The sequence below is a fragment of the Camelus ferus genome, chromosome 6 (assembly GCF_009834535.1).
Source record: "Camelus ferus isolate YT-003-E chromosome 6, BCGSAC_Cfer_1.0, whole genome shotgun sequence".
Taxonomy (NCBI): domain Eukaryota; kingdom Metazoa; phylum Chordata; class Mammalia; order Artiodactyla; family Camelidae; genus Camelus; species Camelus ferus.
In genome coordinates this window covers 32435719-32452073 of record NC_045701.1, presented here as the reverse complement: position 1 = coordinate 32452073, position 16355 = coordinate 32435719, and the positions used below count along the sequence as shown (strand labels likewise).

General features: G+C 51.9%; 2 protein-coding genes and 1 long non-coding RNA gene across 16 annotated transcripts in view; 1 reads left to right on the top strand and 2 right to left on the bottom strand.

The window, feature by feature from the left end:
* The window catches only part of CARMIL3 (capping protein regulator and myosin 1 linker 3), a 16811-nt gene extending 12875 nt beyond the window's left edge, over positions 1–3936 (bottom strand). For 7 of the 8 annotated variants that reach the window (XR_004320565.1, XM_032481737.1, XM_032481739.1 and 4 more), the window contains exons 1-10: positions 3767–3905; positions 2219–2313; positions 1863–1913; positions 1700–1759; positions 1499–1614; positions 1185–1282; positions 875–945; positions 700–773; positions 389–464; positions 223–311 (exon numbers count right to left, since the gene is read on the bottom strand). Coding sequence is in view for 7 of the 8 variants with exons in the window: in XM_032481737.1 (XP_032337628.1) it covers positions 223–311; positions 389–464; positions 700–773; positions 875–945; positions 1185–1282; positions 1499–1614; positions 1700–1759; positions 1863–1913; positions 2219–2313; positions 3767–3806 (770 nt within the window). In the remaining variant the exon portion in view is untranslated. Of the gene's footprint in view, positions 1–222; positions 312–388; positions 465–699; positions 774–874; positions 946–1184; positions 1283–1498; positions 1615–1699; positions 1760–1862; positions 1914–2218; positions 2314–3766 lie in introns of all 8 variants that reach the window. The other variant, XM_032481740.1, reaches the window with a different exon arrangement.
* The window catches only part of LOC102516222 (dehydrogenase/reductase SDR family member 4-like), a 17115-nt gene extending 760 nt beyond the window's left edge, over positions 1–16355 (bottom strand). The window contains exons 1-8 of one of the 7 annotated variants that reach the window (XM_032481748.1): positions 16042–16353; positions 14114–14291; positions 9877–9978; positions 7775–7845; positions 7629–7680; positions 7200–7334; positions 6711–6766; positions 3537–3544 (exon numbers count right to left, since the gene is read on the bottom strand). In XM_032481748.1, coding sequence (XP_032337639.1) covers positions 3537–3544; positions 6711–6766; positions 7200–7334; positions 7629–7680; positions 7775–7845; positions 9877–9978; positions 14114–14291; positions 16042–16172 — 733 coding nt within the window. In that variant the 5' untranslated portion in view covers positions 16173–16353. Of the gene's footprint in view, positions 1–3536; positions 3545–4676; positions 5205–6710; positions 6828–7199; positions 7335–7628; positions 7681–7774; positions 7846–9876; positions 9979–14113; positions 14292–16041 lie in introns of those variants that run through there. The other 6 variants (XM_032481747.1, XM_006172796.3, XM_032481750.1 and 3 more) reach the window with 6 other exon arrangements.
* On the top strand, positions 14202–14937 carry LOC116664192. Its single transcript, XR_004320566.1, has 2 exons — positions 14202–14340; positions 14616–14937. It is a non-coding gene; the product is annotated as an uncharacterized LOC116664192 (long non-coding RNA).

The window sequence follows — 16355 nt, the reverse complement described above, 5'->3', positions numbered from 1 at the left end:
GATGGCAGGAGGGGGTGGGGCAGACTGGGGAAGGCCATGGAGCTGGGGGTCAAGAGGCTTAGGTGTGACTTGCTTTGTGCCCTCTTTGGTCCTCAGTCTCCTCTTCTGTAAAGTGAGGAGCTGGGTGAAATAGTTCAGAGGCCCACATCATGCTCTAAGGTTCTGGGGACCCTAAGACTACATCGAGGGGGTACCACTGCCCAAGGAGGAGGCTGGCCTCACGTCTTAAGCCCAGCGTTGTCCAGCACCAGCTCCTCGAGGCTCCCTGACTTGCTCAGGGTGTGTAGCACCTGTTCTAGCACTTCAGAGCCCTGAGAACAGAGGGGGTCATGTGTTCAGAGCCAGAGAAGGCACAATTCTCCCCTCCCCCCACCCCTCTAGACCCTACCAGCCGCAGGTCCTTGCAGTAGAGTTTGGTGAACCATTGGTTATAGGCCAGGGCTGCCACCATTAGGGCCAAGTCTCTGGGGGGAGAAGAAGAGGGCAGGAAAGCAGTGAGCAGGTGGCTGGGGCAGGAAAGAAGAAACAAGGGATGGGGTGGTTGGGCTGGGGAGAGCCTAAATAGGTAGAAGGCAGTGGGGGGTGGGGAGTGAGAGACAGAGCTGGGGCTATGGATGGGACCAGAAGGGAGAGGCGAAGAAGGGCCAGGGTTGGAATGATACTGGGCTGGGGGGTCGAGTCTCTACCCCATCCGCTTACCGGCTCTCCAAGTGGCTGAAATCCAAAAGATTGAACTCCCGGTTATCCTCAGCATGATAGATGGTGTCCACATCCTTGGAGAGATGGAACTGGCTCACACCTGCTCCCCTCCGCCTCCTCTGCCCACTCCCTCCGGGTCCCACCTGCCCTCAGGCTGGGTCCCTGCCCAACGCACCCATTGCACCTCCTCACGACAGTGCAGCCCATTGTAGTCACACAGGGCAGCGTAGGTCTCGGAGAAGCCACCTGTGGGGCAGGAGATGGGCTGACTCCTTGAGAGGGAAGGGGATGGGGAACAGGCTTGGAGTTCAAGGACAGGTCAAGGTCATTTTATGTGCCAGGGTCCTGGGTTCCTGCTACATCATGAACCTCTGAGGTGTGGGAACTGTGGAGTCTCAGGGCAGGCAAAGCCTCCTACAGAGAGGACTCTGAGCAAGGGGCAGGGTGGTGTAGGCCCCACGTTCCTCAAGTCTGCCCCTACTCACCGCAGACACTGTGAGTGGTGGATGTGGAAGTCTCAGAGTTGGGGGACGTGTCTCGAGGCCCTTCTGGGGTGTCTGCATTTCCACGTCGGATTAGACTCCTGGAAAGTAAACATATCCATCCCAAGAGGGGTGGAATGACGCTCTCAATTCTTCCCCTGTTATAGCTTCTGGATCCCCAGGAAAGGCAGGAGTGGGGACATGAGAGCTCTTCTCCTTGGTGTCCTGGGGGACCAGGTCCAGGGGAAGGAGAGAGGGAAGGAAGGGAGGTCTCCTTGTTGCCTAACCCTTTGAGAGACTCCTCCTTTGCCACTCACCCAGGGCCTGGGCAGACCTTGGAGAGGGCAGAGCTCACGTGTCGTGTCACCTGGTCCACGCTCTCAGCCGACGGCAGCCGCATGCTCACCATGCCGCGCTCCGTCTCCACTAGGATCTGGGGGTGGGGGAGCAGCAGGGCCTCAGATGCCAACTCCCTCCTGCTGCTGGCCCAGCAGTGGGGCCCAAGCCCTGGTGCTCACCTGGTTCTGACTGAGTGTGTTGAAGGCGCGGATCTCCAGGACATTGAAGGAGCTCTCCACCTGGGGGGAGGGGGCATGGGGATGCCCAGCTCATGGTCAGGGCCTGGCTTCCAGGCTGGGGGGGAGCATGCCAGGTGCTCTCCCACTCATCAGCCCAACTCACCTTGGCTGGGACCTTCAAGGGAAAGAGGTGGAGGCGCCAGGAGGTCAGGGCCTTCAGAGAGAGGGGAAGAGTGTCAGCAGCAAATGGCAGCTTCCTGGGCCCTCATCACCCTGCCCTCCGTTAGCCCCTTCAGCCTATGAGCACCCCCTGCCAGCTGGCCTTCTGCTGTGGAAGTCCCCCCTCTCATGCCCTACCCGGGGCTCCTGATCATCCACTCAGTCCAGACTTCCCCTCCCCCAGGCTATGTTTCCTCAGCTGTCCCCCACCTCTGCCTCCCCCACCCCCCAGGCTCCTTGCCCTCATCAGCTCAGGTGTCCTCGATCCTCTCTCCCTTCCCCAAGCCCAGTGCCCTTCACCAGCACTCGGTCCTCGAACTTCTTGGGCTTCGTCTCCAGTTTCACGCGATGCTGTTGGAGCACTGCCCCTTGGCTCAGGCACCTCCGGATGCTGTCTGCAGGTGGGCAGTGGGCTGCTCAGAGTTCCCCTTACCCTGGCCACCCCCCACCTACCCAAGGGTCTCCAGGGGCAGGTCAGAGGGGAGGAGAGAGAATCAGAGAGAGACACAGAAGGACAGGGACTGAGACTTTTCCTTCTTGGGTGACTTGTCTCTTCCTATTAGAGCAGCAGAGGGGTGTGGAGAAAACTCCAGCTCCTGATGTCCCTAAATCAGGGGACAGTAGCTGAGTGACACTGTGGGAGAGTGTGAAGGATTTTTCCAACCTGTGCACTCCAGCAGCCATCAACACATACACAGTGAGTCAGTGTGCGGGGGTGTCCCTTTGACTATGTTCTATGTGGTCCGGGTGTGAGTGTCTGCCTTCTACTACGTATGGAAAGAAGATGCCAGGGAGCCCGTGTGTGGCATTGGTGGGGATGGGTAAGTGTGAATGAGTATGCTGTGCCTGCAGTTGTGAAAGGGGCACAGAGCCAGACAGTCCTGGTGTGGGTGGGGGTAGGGGGGGTAGTAAGGAGTTAGTGTTTAAAGGAGTCCCAAACCCATCTGCTGGCAGAACCATCCAGATATCCCTGTGTGTGTGCACACAATTCCTGTAAAGATGTGTACACATATCTCATGATTGTGCTTATGTGTGTGTGTGTGGTGTGGGAAATCGCGACGGTGCAGCATGCCTCTGAGTATCCTTGAGCGTCCTGGTCTCTGCGTGGGCTAGCCTGTGCTCCCGCCTCTGGGGGTCAGGGTTGTGGCAGTACTGGGGAGTTGAGCCTTGGTTTGGACTGAGTCTGAGAACCACGCAAACAGGAGAGCCCTTGAGGTGTGGGTGTGGGTGTGGGGTAGGGAGAAGAGGGCAGGCTAGGACAGGACTGTGCTAGGTAAGCTACAGAGACTCTGCTCTTGCTTTTAGCTCCAATCCAGGCCGTCTTCCCTGACTCCCTTCTTTGCCCCACTGGCCTGGGCACAGCCTGGCTGCTAGAAGGGCTCCGGACTCCGGAGCCAGTTCCGGGGCGGGGCCCGGAGGAGGGAGGGTGTTGAGCCCAGAGGCGTCAGGACCTGGGGCAGCTCCCATCACCCGGCGGGGCGGGCCTGGCCCCGCCCGGCAGGGAAACGGGGACTCTCCGGAGGGGACACTGGGTGCTTCGCCGATGGGTGGGCCAGGATCGCTGAGAGTCAGCCCCGGGGAGCATAAGGGGACTGCACCTGCTACTGATGATCGGGACAGGAGGCTCTGGGACAGGTAGATCCTGACGGGGTGAGGCTAGCGGGGCAACGGAGGATGCTCTGGGGACAGCGATGCCCTGAGCTGGGATGCAGGGGGCAGGGGGCTGCCTTGGAACCGGGATGCATGAGGGGCGGGAGGCACCGGGACTAGGGTGTACCGCGCGGAGGAACGCACTGGGTCTGGGAGGCTCCCGGACGGGGCGTCCCGGAGACCACCGCAGCCTCGTACCTTGCAGCTCGCGGGTGAGCTCCGCGCTGGACTTGGCCATGGCGGCCGTTGCTGCCGCTGTTGCTGCAGAGGAGCCGCCGCCGCCGCCGCCGGGGAGCCGCGGCACATGCTAGACCCGGCTCCGGCAGGGCCCGGGCGCTGAGCGCTGCAGCAGCCGCGGAGCCCGCTCCAGTCAGGGGCGGCTGCGCGAGCGCTCCTCCCCCCCAGCCTCTGAGCGCCGGGTCTCCCGCCCCGCCCGGAGAAGTGCCGGACTGAGCATGCGCGCCGCGCCTCCCAGCCGCGTGAGACCCCGCGCGCGCTCGCGCCCACCCCTCCCGCCGGCTCCCGCGTGCGACGCCCTGTGCGTGTCTCCTGGAGCCTGGGCCATCTCCCGGGTGGGGGGCAGCGTCCCCACTTTCCGTGTCACCTACTCCTCAGGCACTGTGAGCAGAACCCATTTCTTTTGTTTGTGGGCCTGGGTACCCCTCGCCGGGTCACCCTTGCAAGGATCCTCCCTTTTCACTGCTTGCCCGGGACCGTCCAGTTTGTCCTCACTGACCCGCGAAGGAAGGAACTCGCGGCCAAGGGCAATGCCGGGAGAGGACCTGGCAGAATCTGGGGGAGTTCGTCCTTCCTTTCCCGCTTGCCCAGCCTGGGAGATCCCTGCGGCGTCCTTGGCACCATCCCTGCGGGTATGAGGCCGAGAGTAGCACCTGGGAATTCCCTTGCCACCCCCTTCCAGCTGGCAGCTCTGCAAACACCTCCACACCTGAGCATTACGCTTAGGTCCTGGAGACAGGGAGGAGGGTCAGGAAGATCCAGACTTAGGATCTCAGGGGATCTTAGAGGGATCCAGTCCACTCAGTGCTCTCTGCTGGGCTACCACATCTATGCACCCTACACTGAAAAAAACCACACTGATTCAAAGCAATGTGATCATTTGCATTTTTATTTGCACCTCATTTGCAGCAAGTTGTTAATTTTCAACCCTGTTTCATCTACTCCTGATTCCTTCTCTCTCATAGTCCTCAATTCCCTGATGCCCAGAAAAAAAAAAAAATTAGTTGGTTTCGACAAGGCAGACTCCGCCCTCACAGCAGGCCTGTCCTGTGCTCTCAGGGGAAGCCTTTATCCAAGACTACAGCAACAGTGGGAATCCTCATAAGGCCACACCTTGACCACAGAGAACACTGGATCTTTTTACAAGGCAGAATTGACTTTGGGGAGTATGGTGTAAGGTCAGCAGTATGCTAGGCAGAGGTGGGAAAGGCCAGTTGATGAATACTGGAACAGGACCCAGGAGTTGGAGCCCAATCTCTGCCCTGGTGGATGCTCTCCAGGTTCTCAGAGGCGGGAAGGGGTCCCTCCACTCACCACCACCGTCTCCCCAGTGATGTAGCTGGCGTCTTCAGAGCACAGGAAAGACACGATGCCTGCACAGTCTTCCGGCTTGCCTAACCTGGCAGGAGGGGAAACAAGGAAGAGACTAAAAGTCAAACAGGTAATGAAATTTGCTTAATCAGAAAGTATCAGATGATTTTTCAGGACTAGTGTACAAGCTACTGCCCATCAAATAGGGTTACCATGAGGATAAGCTGTTATTTATAATCTAGTATAAACATAAATACTTTGCAAAAAACACTACATATTATATTCATACAATATAGAAATGCTTTGTTTTTTAGAGAATTCAGGACATCAAAATCCAAAGTTATACATGATAAACTGGTGAGTAGCTATTTCATTCTCCAAAGAATCTGCTTGACATGTATGCATACTATTCAAGTGTCAGGGAGTCTGCGAGACAGTCAATGGTTTGTTTCAAATGATTCCATTTGTACAGCTTCAATTCACAGACAACTTTTCCAGGAATCTATTTTTGTCCCTTAAAGTCAGGTTCATTTTGTGAGATTTGCTAATTCTCAGTGTTTGTACCAGTGATGGCATAGTTAGGGAACACTTTAACCTGACTGCCATGGAATGCTTAGAGGTGGGTAGAGTGGGCACCTCAAACCTAGAAGGCCTGGATTAGTGGGTCTCCCTCCAAACTGCACACGGTAGTCATCCCGGAGGCTTCACTTCTCCCCTCAGCACTGCCCCATACCCTCCAAAAGATGTCCAGATCCTACCCTGGACCAATTGAAAAAGAATCTCTGCGAGTGGGGCCTGAGCATCTGTGGTTTCATAAGCGCTCCAGCTGATTCTAATGTGCATCCAAGACTGAGAAGCACGGAGATCGATCATTAGTTGGGGGTCTAGGATTCCCCAACTTATTAATGAGTTGTGAACTAGGCCTGCAGCTCATGCTTGACATCAGAATGGCTTTGGGAGCCCTTGTTGGGGTCTCCCTTCCTGAGGAGGCATTGCTGACATATGTCCTTGAGGGGACAAGGTGGAGGAGCTAAAGACAAGAGAGTTCCCAGTAGCCAGAAGCTGGAGGAAGGCAGGGAACTTAGAGGAGGAAAGGGAGCCAGACAAAGGTGCCTGAACAGTTCAGCCCACCCTTTGGAGAAGAAGCTAGTTTTCTTAGGCAAGGGGGGTTTGGGGACTTAGTAAAGCTCTTCATTCCATTTCTTTGGATTGTAGGATCATTAGCCTGAGTGTTGGAAACATGACTCTTTATTCAAGGGGACTAAAAAAGCATGTTTTGGTTTTGGTTTTTGTCCCTTATGGCTGGGATGCCCAGAGGTGGAGGCAGACACCCAGGTGGAGAGAAGAGTCAGGGTCTCCCCCAGGGCTCTGCTCTGCTAACCCTGGATGCCTCTGTGTTTAGTTTTGGCAATGGAAGCAGACTCCCTGCTCCCTCACTGTAGTGCTGCAGTGTTTGCGAACTTGTGAGGTCTGTGTGTTTGAAGTAGAGGAAAGCATGCCTGTGTTGTCTGCGGGCCCGAGAGACGGTGAGCTGTGAGCTGTGAGGGACCAGCCCTTTCTTTATCCCTCCCAGCCCTCCCCTGTGAAGCCTTACCTTCTGATCTGCATGGTTTCTTTTATGCTCTCCTCTCTTTCCTTGCCCATCCACAACTGCAGGAAAAAGAGAAATCTCTTCCTGTGAGGGACAGTGTGGGGAGAAACTGCCAGCCTTCTATGGGGAGGAAGGATGGAGAGCTGCCCACTTCACTCCCTGGTCCTTCCCAGCTCCCAGCCTCTGTCCACCGCCCTCTTTTGCTTCATTCTCTTCAGGTTCTAAGGAGGCATTTTGCTGGGTGACCCCAGGTCTCATCCACTTAAGGAGATATGAAATGGCCTGAGTCAAGTCTGAATTCCCCAGTTTCACTGTGCACCTCAAGAAAGGGTCATGTGGGGGTCTAGTCTGGACACGTATGCAGCATGGATGTGGAAAAGCCTGGGGAGGGGGGCGGAAGTGGTTGGGAGCTCAGGACCCAGGTGCTGGGCTTCCCCATCTGAGAAGGTACCCCTTAGGGTCCCAGCAGGAAGCAGGCCTCCCCTCTCTCACCAACTGGCTGAAGCTAGTCTTGATGAGTCCAGGTGCCAGGCAGTTCACCCTAATGTTCCTTTGGGCCAGCTCTCTGGCCAGGTTCTTGGTGAGGCCCAGCAGGGCTGTTTTACTAACATTGTAAGGGCCCAGGCCCTGGGGAAAGGAGAGAATGGGTTAGTCTTTTCAACTCCAGTTCATTCTTGGTTCTTAACAAGATATAAAGGGCAACAGATAATAGAGTATCTCTTGGAAGGGAGGGTCCCAGTGAGAAAACTGTCTTGTGATGAAACCTCCCTTGGTTAGGGTTTGTGGAGGCAAGGCCTCTATTTTGGGGGAAGGTACTTGGTGGTGTGATTTCCCAAAGGGGACACAAACTTCTTAGGGTGACCGGAAGGGCGGGAGGTACAAGATAGAGGAAGGGATGAAGGTAGCAGAGGAGGTTCTTACAGGAAATGGGCTGTAGGCGCCTATGGAGGCCACGATCACCACTGAGCCACCTCTGGAAAAAGAACAGAATGACGCTCTTCCCAGTGGAGACCCCTCCCCTCAGCCCACAGGGGCCCCTTACACCCAAGCTCCCTCTCACTCTGTACCCTCGTTTCTCCATCTCTGGCACCACTGCCTTTATCAGCAGGGCCGTGGCCTTCACGTTAATGTCCAGAACCTGAAATGGAGGGAAGAGCAGGAACAGCATGAGGGGAGGGAGCTGGAGAAGGCAGGGCGATGGGGAGGTGCAGTGGGGGTCATAGGCTTCTCTTCATAGGGCCAGTGGAGGTCTTAGAGATGGTTTACCCGACCTTACGAGTGAAGAAACCAAGGCCCGGGGAGAGGTGGCTTTCCCCAGCTTATTCGGCTAGAAGATGACACATTAGGTTTCAAGGGAGAGAGAACGGAGCCTGGTTCCTTTTGTTTCCTAACCAGCTAAGTATGATTTGGCCCAGAATGGACCTGAATGCTCAGGGCTGCCTTGATTTTGAGCTGGATTTTCTGCATGTCTTCCAACTAGGGAGACCCTGGAACTGGGCTGGCTGCCTGGATCTGCCCCAGAGCGGGCTGTGTTTCTCAGAAAAAACATGGCCTGACCTCAGGCCCTTGGGGTTGTTCCAGCACTTTTCTGGCTTTTGAGTTCAGGGAGCAAGATGCTCTCGGCCCTCCGGGATGGACTATCTGGCTGGACATTTATTGACAAGTGGAATTGAGAGGAAGTATTTTTGGGAGAGCTGGGATATAGGCTACAATCAAAACCCCACATCCATAATTTAAAACAAATGCATGACCCTTGATTACATTGCTCTAGGTACTGCTGGGAGAGTCCCCTCCTACACTTCCCATGCAACTTCTTATTTTGGAAAATTTCACTCGTACAGAAAAGTGGAAATAGAATGACAATGAATATCTAGATAGCCTTTACCTGCATTCACCAGTTGTTCACATTTTGTTGCATTTGCCCTATGTATCTATGCAGATTTTCCTTCCCCTTTGAAGGTGAGTTGCAGACATTCTAATGCTTTAGCCCTAAATATTTTAGCATTATTTCCAAAGAATAAGGACATTCTTACACACCACCGTCTATCATTACACCCAAGGAACCTACCGTTGATAAAGATTTTACTGTCCATAATATAATTTCCCCAATTGTCCCCCAAGTGTCCTTATTTTAAAAGTCCCAGGTTCAATCAAGGATCAACCATTGCCTTTAGATTTGATAGACTGTGATATTTTTAAAAAAGCCAAGTAAAAAGAAAAATGACTTGGTTTATAACTGATTTTCACGTGGTCTCTATTCAACCTCCTCATGAAAGATGTTTCTCTGCTTTAAAGAATATCAATCAGGAACTGACTCATTGAAGAGCATTTTGGCACTTTGGTCTCTCTGTCTGTGAAACACTGATAAACGAACTAGAATATTTTAGTATCTTTAAACTTTAGCGTCGAGAAATTATTGATGACATCAGGGTAAAAAAGCAAAACTATGGGAGATCATAAAAAATTAAGCATTTCCAAATCATGTAGGAATATTAACCTTAGTAAAAAAGACAAATATTTTAATTAAGACCTTATAATTAAAGAATGTAGGTGTGTGAAATATATTATAAATATAAAGTAATTATACACGCTCACACAAAAACCAGTATTCTGGCCCCTGAACACTTGGATGTCAGATTTTCTTGACATAAGAGTTACAAAGAAAAGAGAGCAGGTCTTTTTCAAAGGCTGTATATTATAAAGTGGCAACTTAGCACATTTCACCAGAACTGATATTTCACTTAACTAGCAGTTATTAAAGTTTTCCAACTAATGAAAGATCATTCTTTTTTGGCAGCTGAAAGGAGGAGGGATGGTGTATAAGTCTGAGTGTCTTAGGTATGGGCATATTAGCTGCCATGTCTGCTGGAAATAAATCAGGAAGAGCCTGGATAAGCCCGCTGCAGGAAGAGAGCTGGGGGAGGGAGGCAAAGAAACAAGGAGAAAATGAAGAAGACAGAACTGAGGAGAAGCAGAAATGAAAGAGAAGGGCAGGGACAGAGGAAGCCAGCCCTCCCCTGATTCCCCCTTTACCAGGTGCACTCCAGGTGTGTGGCAAATTGCAAGGATTCCTCACATTTACACTGTACTTGACAAATGCATTCTAAAAGCAGACTGGGTGTGTGCTGTCTTCTGAGGCCTGCCCCCTGATACTTCCATCCCCTCTCACCTTGTCCCACACCTCCTCCGTGACATCCATTATGTTTCCAAAGACAGGGTTGACGGCTGCATTGGAGATCAGGATGTCCACGCCCCCATGAAGTTTCACAGCCTAGAGAGGAGTAAGGTCTGAATTAGGGCTGCATGGCCAGAAAGAGGGGGTGTGCATTTATCAATGTCGATAACGAACTCCTTCTTAGGAACAGTTGTCAAAATGACCTCTTTTCCTTAAAACATTTTTTCTCCAAAGGTACCCAAAGTTCTGCTGCTAAAACATTTAAAGTCATCTAATTTCTTTTGCAGTCTTTTCTTTCTGCCCCTGCTTTTTCTAAGGCTGTCGCTGACCCTTGACTTTTTAGACTTTCCCTTTTGGGAGTACCTTTATTCTCATGGCTTCAGGTCTCACCTCAAAATCCATTTCTAGACCCTTCCTCTTTTCACACTGAGTCCCGCCCCATTTCTCCAAATGCTTACTGTCAAGTTCTCCTTGAATGAGTTACCATTATCTCAAACTCAGCCTGTCCACATGTACCTGAATGGAGAAATGAGTTTAAATAGACCCATAGGAAATTGCTACTGGGAGGGGCCTTTGAGATCATCTACCCCAAAGTCATTATGAAGGTGACAAAACTGAGGTCCAGGGAAGTTAATTTCTCAAGGTCATATGGCCCAGTAATGATCCATTAGCGCCGACTAAGAACAGGAGGCCTGGTCATTCAGTATTCGGGAGAAGTGAAGTGATTTGCCCAGGGCACAAGGCTAGTTAGTGGTGGCAGAACTTACTTTCCAACCCAGAGCTAATATAAGAGTCCTCAAGAGAGAGTCAGGGCCACTATTGAGACAGGAGGGATGGGGCAGGGCACAACCATTAAAAGAATGACGCAGCAACTGAGGATAGGTCAACGGTTAAGAACCAAGATGGTGGAAGATTCCACTTCCAGTAGACCTTGAGGCTCATGGCACACCTACAGGTGCCATGACAGCACCCAGGCTGACGGAAAAAGGCCAAAAAGTAGGCGGGGCCCAGTTCCTGGAAATCCTCTCCCTTTCCCCAACATAGCTGGAATAATCCTTTCCTTCATTAGCATATGAAATCACCCAGACCATAAAAGCTAATCACCCGCATACCTTGTGGCCACTCTCCCTTATGAGTGAGACAGACCACGTTCTGTCTATGGAGTATCTCTCTAAATACACTTGCTTTCACTTCACTCTGGCTTGCTTTTGGATTCTTTAATGTGCAAAGCCAAGGATGCTCACTTGATGGGGAGTGTCCCAGGGACTTGCCATCCTCTTGTGTCCCATTTTCCTGCAACACTATGAAACTGACTACCCAGGAGAGCCATGATGGAGGAGACTTAAAGCAGCTCCACACCCAGTGAGGATGTCATTTTCTCCCCTCCTCCACTTGCTTTTCTTGGGTGGGGGGGGGGGGCCTGGAGGTATGGAAGATTCAAGGCAGAAACTGAGATTAAGCTGGGAAAACTAAGAAAGGCAACATCTCACCTCCTTAATACATTGTAAGTAGGTGGTGAAGGCATGTGCTGGAGTAATGAGTAGCCAAACAGAACCTGCCAACAATACACTCCACCCTGAAACCAGACTTCACATTTGCCCAGAACTGGCAATTTTGATGCCTTGGGCAAGCAACAGTAAATGGGCCCTCCATCAACTTTGTGCTTCGCGATTTGGCACACGGAGGGGTGTTATTAACAATGTGTACCATCTGCTAGCTCCCGATTTTTAACTAATTATTCTTGCTAACTAGGTGCTAAGCTCAGTTGCTTCCACACTACTGAGGGAATGCCTGGGCTATCAACATGTAAATTTAAGAAAATTTAAAATCACATAATCTCTTAAAACCTGTATCAATACTGTCTTGCACTCTCTAAATTTTAGTGTCCCAGCACAAAGCCCCCGACACCTGCCTTGGCTCTAAGTCTCACGGAATTCTGATGCGGAAAGTGCAGAATGCATTAGAAAGCGAAGTGTGCTGGGCTCCGTGCGTGTGTCTTTGGGGGGTGGGAAGATGGTGGACCGCAGCCGAACCACCTGGAGCCCTTTTCCACTGCTGCCGTTCCCTTCTCTTTCTAGGCCTAAGAGCGTGGAGAGGAGAGAAGACTGGCTTTGGACTGAACAGAGACAGAGAACCATGGAAGATTAATGGCAAGGGTACTCTGACCATCCAGGTGTCTTCTAAGTCTTGCTCTAGATTGCGTGATTGCTACCCTAAAATAGTTAAGAGTTGCTTGCTCTGTGTTCTGACAGGTCTATTTTTAAGAAAAAGAAGAATCCAGTGGAGCAGCGGCTAATCTGGTTTCAGCTCACGATGCCTTTGACAAGCTTCGAAGTGCAGATTAGGAGGCCACTGGGGAGTAACCATCCTCAGGGCAGCAGCTTTCCTCATCACAGGGTAACAGCTGGCAAGAGGCAGAACACATCTCAAACTACTAACAAGTATCCTATCATTCACCACTGACACTGGTCATTCAAACTACCTGAGGGTCATTTTTGATTCATTGCTATACTTCCCATTTCCTGACATAAGGTTAGGGAAAAAAAAATCTTGGTTGGTTCCCACTAAATGTCTCTTGGGCCTATCTGTTCTGGTCCTACAACCACTGCTCTAGACCTAAGTGACAGCATCAGCTTCCTCGCTGATGTCCTTGGCTTGGAATCTTTAGTCCAATACAACCTTCCTACCAGTGCTAGATTATCTTTCTCTAATAACCATTTTCATCTCGCTCAAAACCTCACATGGTTCCTTATTTCCTCCAAGAACGTGTCTAAACTCCTTTGGGAGGCCACGGAGGCCCCTGTCCCCCATCCGTCCTACCTGGCACATTTCCCACCAGCGCTCCGGCACCTGCACTCTCTGCTGTGGCTTCACAGCGCTCTCCTCTCCCCTTCCGTCCCTCCTTGGCTGTCTGCTCATTTTGCAGGGTCATCCGGAATCCCGGCCCTATGCCATCTGCCCAGTCCCACCTACTCCTCAAGGTCTAGCTCAGACCCCACTTCTGGGCCAGGGCTGCAGGATGGGTGAAGTGGAACTGGTGAGGGACCAGAGGTCATTTTTCTGGCAGGATTTTGACATTAAGTAGCTACACACATTTCCATGTAGCTTATTAGTCGGCCCAGGATCCCAGATGGCTCTCTTCATTCTGAGGATCAAGGTCTCAGTCTCAGGCACTGTGCAGCAGCCTGTGCCAGGCAAGGTGACTTTCTTGGAGCCAGTGCACATTTGAGCCTCTGCCAAATGGTTCCCTACAAATGGAATAACCTTATGCTGTCGTCTATACCACTGTCTACCATCATTTCACATCCTCCTTGTCTAAGACGATTACTCCAATTATTTCCGCCACTTTCCATTCTGTTAGCACAATCTTTTACTTCTCATTCTTGGCTAGCTTCTCCCTCCCACTCCAAGATATAAAGTGTGTGCCCTGAGCCTAGGGAGAGCAGCCTCCTTTGCCAGATGTTCATATTTTCTTGTGCAGCTGGAAGGCTGGTGCCAAGTACCAACTCTGACACTGGCTTAGACACTTTCTTTGAGACTAAAGTCCTCGTGGGCACCCAAGGCCTGACCTGATGGGGAAATGCTAACGGGGAAATGGCCGGTAGTCTGTAGGCAGCTTGGCAAGTCTGGGTTGGCTCACAGCTCTTCTCTTACTAGCTGTGGGACAGTGGGCGGTTGCTCCAGCTTTCTGAACCAGTCTCTCTATTCAGGGAGAATAGTCCTTGCCTTGCTTGGGCTGTTGTCAGGTTTAGAGATAACCCGAGTAAGGCTTGGAACAAAGTTAATGGCACACAGCAGGTGGTTGAATCATGGTGGACTACCTCGTGTCTGTTCCCAGGGACTTGACTTTATAAACTGAAGAATAAGGGATTGATGGTTTATTAGCTCACAAGTGGGAATACCTATTTTGCGACTGTATTTAGATTGGAAATTGCTGGAGAACTAGGACCAGTTTTTTTTCTTTGGGGTGTGGTGCTCCAAAGGATGATGCAGGGTTGAAGTATTATAGTGGTTTTTGATTCTCTGACTGATATGGGATGATTCTTGAAAGCAGAACACAAAGACACACAATAAGAATATGCTAGTGGACCGGTGTGGGTATGCAGAATGCACTGTTATGTTTTAGTTAACAGTGCTGGCTTGGCTTACACTCCTGTTGTCCAGGAAAGCCAGCTCAGGCTGGCTTCCTTCTGCCACCTCCTGGCTCTGCGCCCATATCCTTGCTGCTCACCGTGGCCACCAGCCGCTCTCGGTCCTCAGCCTTCCCCACGTGGCACACGGTGCCCGTCACGCTCAGCCCCTCCCCCTGCAGTGCTGCCACCGCCCGGTCCACGTTCTCCTGCTTCCGGCTGCTGAGCACCACGCGGGCCCCGTCCTGGGCCAGACGCTGGGCGATGGCCAAGCCGATCCTGTGGGCAGAGAGAGAGAGGAATGTCAAGTCCAGAACAGGAAGAGAGGGTGAGCATGAGCTCCTGAGTCAGACTGCCCGGGCTTTGAATTCCAGCTCTCTCTCTTTCTGTAGGACTGAAAGAGAATTAATAAGATGGCCATACTTAGGCTAACAGATTGCTTATTCTTATGCTTGTCCTTAAAACGGTCAACTAACCTGACTGACCGGTTGCTACTCACAGCTCCAGGCCCATTGTTAAAATAAAGTTATTAATTTTACTGTTTCTGCTTTATGCCAGTAATCGAAAGTAGTAATCATGCTTGGTCTCTGAGTCATTCTCCAGGGAGAAATTCACGGGACTGTAACCTCACAAAATAGCCTGAATTACCAAGAAGACCATGCATTGGGTGCTTATAAGATAAAGAGATCAAAAGAGCGACAACCACTAGCATCTACAGAATTGGTCACCTGGAGACACCATGACACCACTCGAGAAGAAAATGATTCTGTTGATTGTTATAGATGATTTATTGTTTGAGCTATGGCTATATAATCACCCCGCCCCATCCCCAAGATGGGTTCACAGTTTTGAAGGCACTAGCCTGCTGTGAGTCCCCTTTTGCCCGGCAAAGTAATAAAGCTATCTCCTTTCTTCTATGCCCTAAGACCCTGTCTCTGAGTTTCATTTCGGCTTGTCAGGGGTGGGGGCCAATCTTTCAGCAACAGGACCTCCATGTGTTAGACAGGATTGATGGCACAGCCATTACCACACAGACAGACGTGGTTAGCACATTTTTGGTACTTGTTTACTTATTTTTCTTATGGTTTTGGTCCTCAGGGTAAATTCCCAGGCAGTGACATCACCTTCCACAGGTGTCACCATGGGTCACAGGGGACATACACTGTGGGGACCAAGAGGAGAGAGATGAAATAGGGGTGTAGCAGAGGCTACTTCCATGATTCGAGGGTCTCACTTGGAAAAGCTCATACCCCCAAATAGCTTCCTTACTAGTCTACATCATTTCAGTATTCTATTGTTAGTTACATTTTGGGGGTACATGTGAAACTGTGGGTCTCCAGTTACAAATGTAGATTTTTTACATACTCCCCTGGGAGAAAGACTTACACATTTTGCACTTGTTAGCCATTAGCATTGCCCTTCCATTTATATTTTAGATTTGTGAAGAGCTGGCACCTAGCAAAGTTCTGTGGGAATGAGACACAGGGTAGACCCCAGAGACAGTGAGAAACAGGCTGGGTAAGGGAGGCTAAAAGGTACTAAATTAACCCAAAACCTGGACACATGGGTCTTGTGTCCCCTCTAGGTAAGGGGTGCAGTTCTGCAAGACTTGTGGGGGCGGGTGCTAAAATGGGGTGTCTGGAATATTTCCACAGTCAGAGGAGGCAGTGGATGGGATTTTTAAAATCTGACTGTCTTGGATTTCTGGTCTGGTTTACCCAGACCCTAGATAGGGCCGGCTGATTGGGGCAGCCCAGAACCCTGGGAGATTGGATGGGTGGGGGCAACACCCAAGTGGCGCGGTTGAGCCAGAGGCAGCAGGGACAAAAGCGCTGGCAATGGAGGAGCCAGGCTCAGGGGATTCTGAGGGGCTGCAGGCCGACCACGTGGTTCCTTTCTTTTTGGGCAGGATTCTGGCCACGTGTGAGGCCTGAGGACGGGGCAGAGGAGACCAAGGACAAGGGGTTAGTAATTGTTTGCAGACAGCGGGGGCCTCAGGGGCCTCAGAGACACCGGCCTGGGCACTCACCCATCAGTGGAGGCCGTGACTAGGGCCACCTTATTCTCAAGCGGGTTCAGGCGCGCCACCCCGGAGCTGGCCATCCGCACCGATTTCCACGTCCGGGCACAAGCACTCAGCACCAGCCCCGTCTTCTGCATGGCGCCGGCCGGGTTCAGGGTTCTCCAGCGCGCAGGGGTGGCGTCAGCAGAGTAGGGCAAGGGGCAGGGCGAGGGGCGTGCCGCCACCCCGCCCCGCTGCGCGGTCCCCTCGCAGCTGCCCGCTCCCCTCGCAGCTGCCCGCTCCCTCTCAGCTTCCGGCTCCTCTCCCTCCCCCCCCCCCCC